At 40.2% G+C, this 3,392-nt stretch overlaps 1 protein-coding gene across 1 annotated transcript; it reads left to right on the plus strand.

Moving 5' to 3' along the window:
- Positions 1-2,438: 2,438 nt before the first annotated feature.
- LOC144219635 (olfactory receptor-like protein DTMT) lies at positions 2,439-3,392 on the plus strand. Its single transcript, XM_077749686.1, has one exon. It carries the CDS (start codon positions 2,445-2,447, stop codon positions 3,390-3,392), a length of 948 nt encoding a protein of 315 aa, XP_077605812.1. The 5' UTR covers positions 2,439-2,444.

A 3,392-nucleotide genomic window follows, 5' to 3' on the forward strand; every position in this document is an offset into this window, starting at 1 on the left:
ATTGTTAGCCTAAAGAAATTTATTAGAGATAATTATTTATTTTTTTCAGTTTGTTTCATATTTGTTGGTCTTTGATTTTTTTGACTTCTTCTTGAATGTTTATTTTATTAATGGTCTGTTCAGATATCATGTATATTTATTATTGAGCCAGGTTTTCAATTTGTTTTTGTTTAGAAAATGTCTCATCCAGATTTAAAATTTATTTGAGACATGCACTTATGAGGTTTTCTTCCCAGTGTACTCTGTCTCTTTCTCTTCCCAAACTCCTGTGGCTCAGTGTCCTACGACTTCAGGCCTTCTCTGTTTGAGAGATGGGTGTAGGAGAAATGTACGGAGCTCCTTACTTCTCTGCCATCTTGCCTCCCACCTAGATTTTCTTTTTCTATGATGACTCTATATGTAGTATTTTCCTTCTGAATAGAGCATTGTTGCTTTGTTTTTTGATATAAAAGTTACTTATTAGAGCCTTAATATTCAAGTATATCACATTTTTGTGATTACTTTTTCATTTTACTGCACCACTTTCAGATAATGTGGTCTCTACAACTTCTTTTTTTGGACTATAAGTTCTACAAGAATTGGCAGTACTTTAGTGTCCATCATGGAGTAGGTAGAATAAGTAAATGTGGTGATACCATCAAATACCATCAAATATACAAGTAAAAAACTTGATCTCACAGTGATCAAGATAGACACAGTCCTGGCACTCATGGTGGGTCAACTCTGGAGGCTATATCCTGTTAAGCAGCTCTGGTGATATTTGAGCTCATGACTTCTTATTTAGAAGACTGAGGCTCTAATTGCCTGGCTAGGGAAAAAATGAATGCCAGCCCAATGGCTTCAAGGGGTCTGGAGAAACAATAGGAGAAGCCCACTTGGTCACCTCTCTTGTTTCCTGAGTAAATATTGGTCATATATGTGTTTTTTCTCTATGAAGTTAACCATTTCATTAAAAAATTTTAAATGTTTACTTATTTTTGAGAGAGAGAAAAAGCACAGCAAAATAGGAGGTGGGGGAAAAGAGAGAGGGAGACACAGAATCTGAAGCAAGCTCCAGACTCTGAGCTGTCAGCACAGCCCAAGCCCGATACGAGGCTTGAACTTGTGAACTGTGAGATTATGACCTAAGCCAAAGTCAGATGCTCAGCCAGTTGAGCCACCAGGAGTCCCTGAAGTTAACCATTTCATTTAAATCATAAGATTTATTGAAAAAATATTACATATGGTATTTTTAAAAAAAGTTTTACTATCCTCTGAATCAATGTTTGTGTCTGACTTTTCTGCTTTCCTGTAGCATTGCCAGGTCTGCCATTTCTGTTCTTGGGACCCACTGATCATTCTCTCACCCTTCCTCTGCCTGCACCCCCCACCCACAGCTCAAGGAAATCTCTTTCTGGTTTCCTGGGAGGAAGCTTAACTTCACCTCCCAATTCTAGTCAAGATATTTTTTTCTTTACCAGCAAATTCTGTCCTCACTCTGGGGCTCAGGCTTTTGGAAATAAAAGCCAGGAAAACTTGCGGACAATTTCTTGCTCTTCTGCCACATCTTTGTCCTGAGACTAGGAGCACAGAGCTAACTCTCTATTGAATGGGAAGAAGTGAAAGTGAAAAGAGAAGAAACAAAAACTTCTAAGATTAATATCTCAAAAATTATTCTATCCATATTTTTTGAGGCATTCACAACTTGAGAGTTCAAGGCCCCTTTAATTTCCCATTTCTTGAACTGGTTGATTTGCACCACGAGTTTTGTGGTTTCTGGTGCTTTTGTGCACCTCTACCACAGAGAGGGCTTTTGCTGGCCCTTTTGCTGTGTTCTCTGACCAAGAGAAAATGGTTGTGTTTAGGGATATTCTGAAGCTGACTGTAGGCATCTCTTTTTAATTATCAAATGTGTGAATAAAACACATTTCTTCTCCCATAATGCTTTACTCTCTTTTTAATTATCAAATGTGTGAATAAAACACATTTCTTCTCCCATAATGCTTTACTCTCAGAACTCATTTTGTCTGTGTTGCCATCTGTAGTCTCAAACTACCTACTAACCTTCAATGTGTAACTAGTCATGGAAGCACTCCCCACTAAAAGTCAAGCTCCAAAGTTAGACTGTTGGGCTGCAGTCCCAGATCTGTTGTTAATAGGTGTGGGACCTTGGACAAGTTACCTAATGAGTATAAATCTCAACTTTTTAAATCTAAAAAAATGAAGAAAATAGTGCCTATCTCATAGGGTTGTTGTGAAGAATAAATGAGTTAATGCATATTATACTTTCATCCCAGTGAAAGAAGTACTGAACTTAACCCTTATGGCTTGTGGGTATTTAATTAACATATTAAAAGTTTTGTTTGAAAATTCTGAAATGTGTATATATGTGTGTATATATACATATATAGTCACACTTTTCATGCAAATTATTTTTAATCTTACAAAGGTAGAACAAAAGCAACATGAAAATGGGAAACCAAAGTGTCATCTCAGAGTTCCTCCTCCTGGGCCTGCCTATTGAGCCAGAGCAGCAAGACCTGTTTTATGCCCTGTTCCTGGCCATGTATGTTACCACTGTCCTGGGGAACCTTCTCATCGTCATTCTCATTCGCCTGGACTCCCGCCTCCACACGCCCATGTATTTGTTTCTCAGTAACTTGTCCTTCTCTGACCTCTGCTTCTCCTCTGTCACAATGCCCAAACTGCTGCAGAACATGCAGAGCCAAGTCCCGTCCATCCCCTATGCCGGCTGCCTGGCCCAGATGTACTTCTTCTTGCTTTTTGCGGACCTAGAGAGTTTCCTCCTGGTAGCCATGGCCTATGACCGCTATGTGGCCATTTGCTTTCCCCTGCACTACACCATCATCATGAGCCCCAAGCTTTGTCTCTCCTTGGTGGTGCTGTCCTGGGTCCTGACCACTTTTATCTCTTTATTGCACACCCTACTCATGGCTCGCCTGTCCTTCTGTGCTGATAATGTGATTCCTCACTTTTTCTGTGACATGTCAGCTCTGCTAAAGTTGGCCTGCTCTGACATTCAGATAAATGAAATGGTGATATTTCTTTTGGGGGGTCTTGTCATTATTGTTCCATTTTTGTTGATCTTTTTATCCTATGCACGGATTGTGTCCTCCATCCTCAAGGTCCCTTCAGCCAGGGGCATCCGCAAGGCCTTCTCCACCTGTGGCTCTCACCTCTCCGTGGTGTCTCTCTTTTATGGGACAATCATTGGTCTCTACTTGTGCCCTTCAGATAACAATTCTACTGTCAAGGAGACTGTCATGGCTGTGATGTACACTGTGGTCACCCCCATGCTGAATCCCTTTATTTACAGCCTGAGGAACCAGGACATAAAGGGAGCCTTAGGAAGAATCTTTTCAAAATGGACAATTCAGCTTTCTCTGGGATAG

This window comes from Crocuta crocuta, unplaced genomic scaffold (genome assembly GCF_008692635.1).
Source record: "Crocuta crocuta isolate KB4526 unplaced genomic scaffold, BGI_CrCroc_1.0 scaffold149, whole genome shotgun sequence".
In the NCBI taxonomy this organism is placed as follows: Eukaryota; Metazoa; Chordata; class Mammalia; order Carnivora; family Hyaenidae; genus Crocuta; species Crocuta crocuta.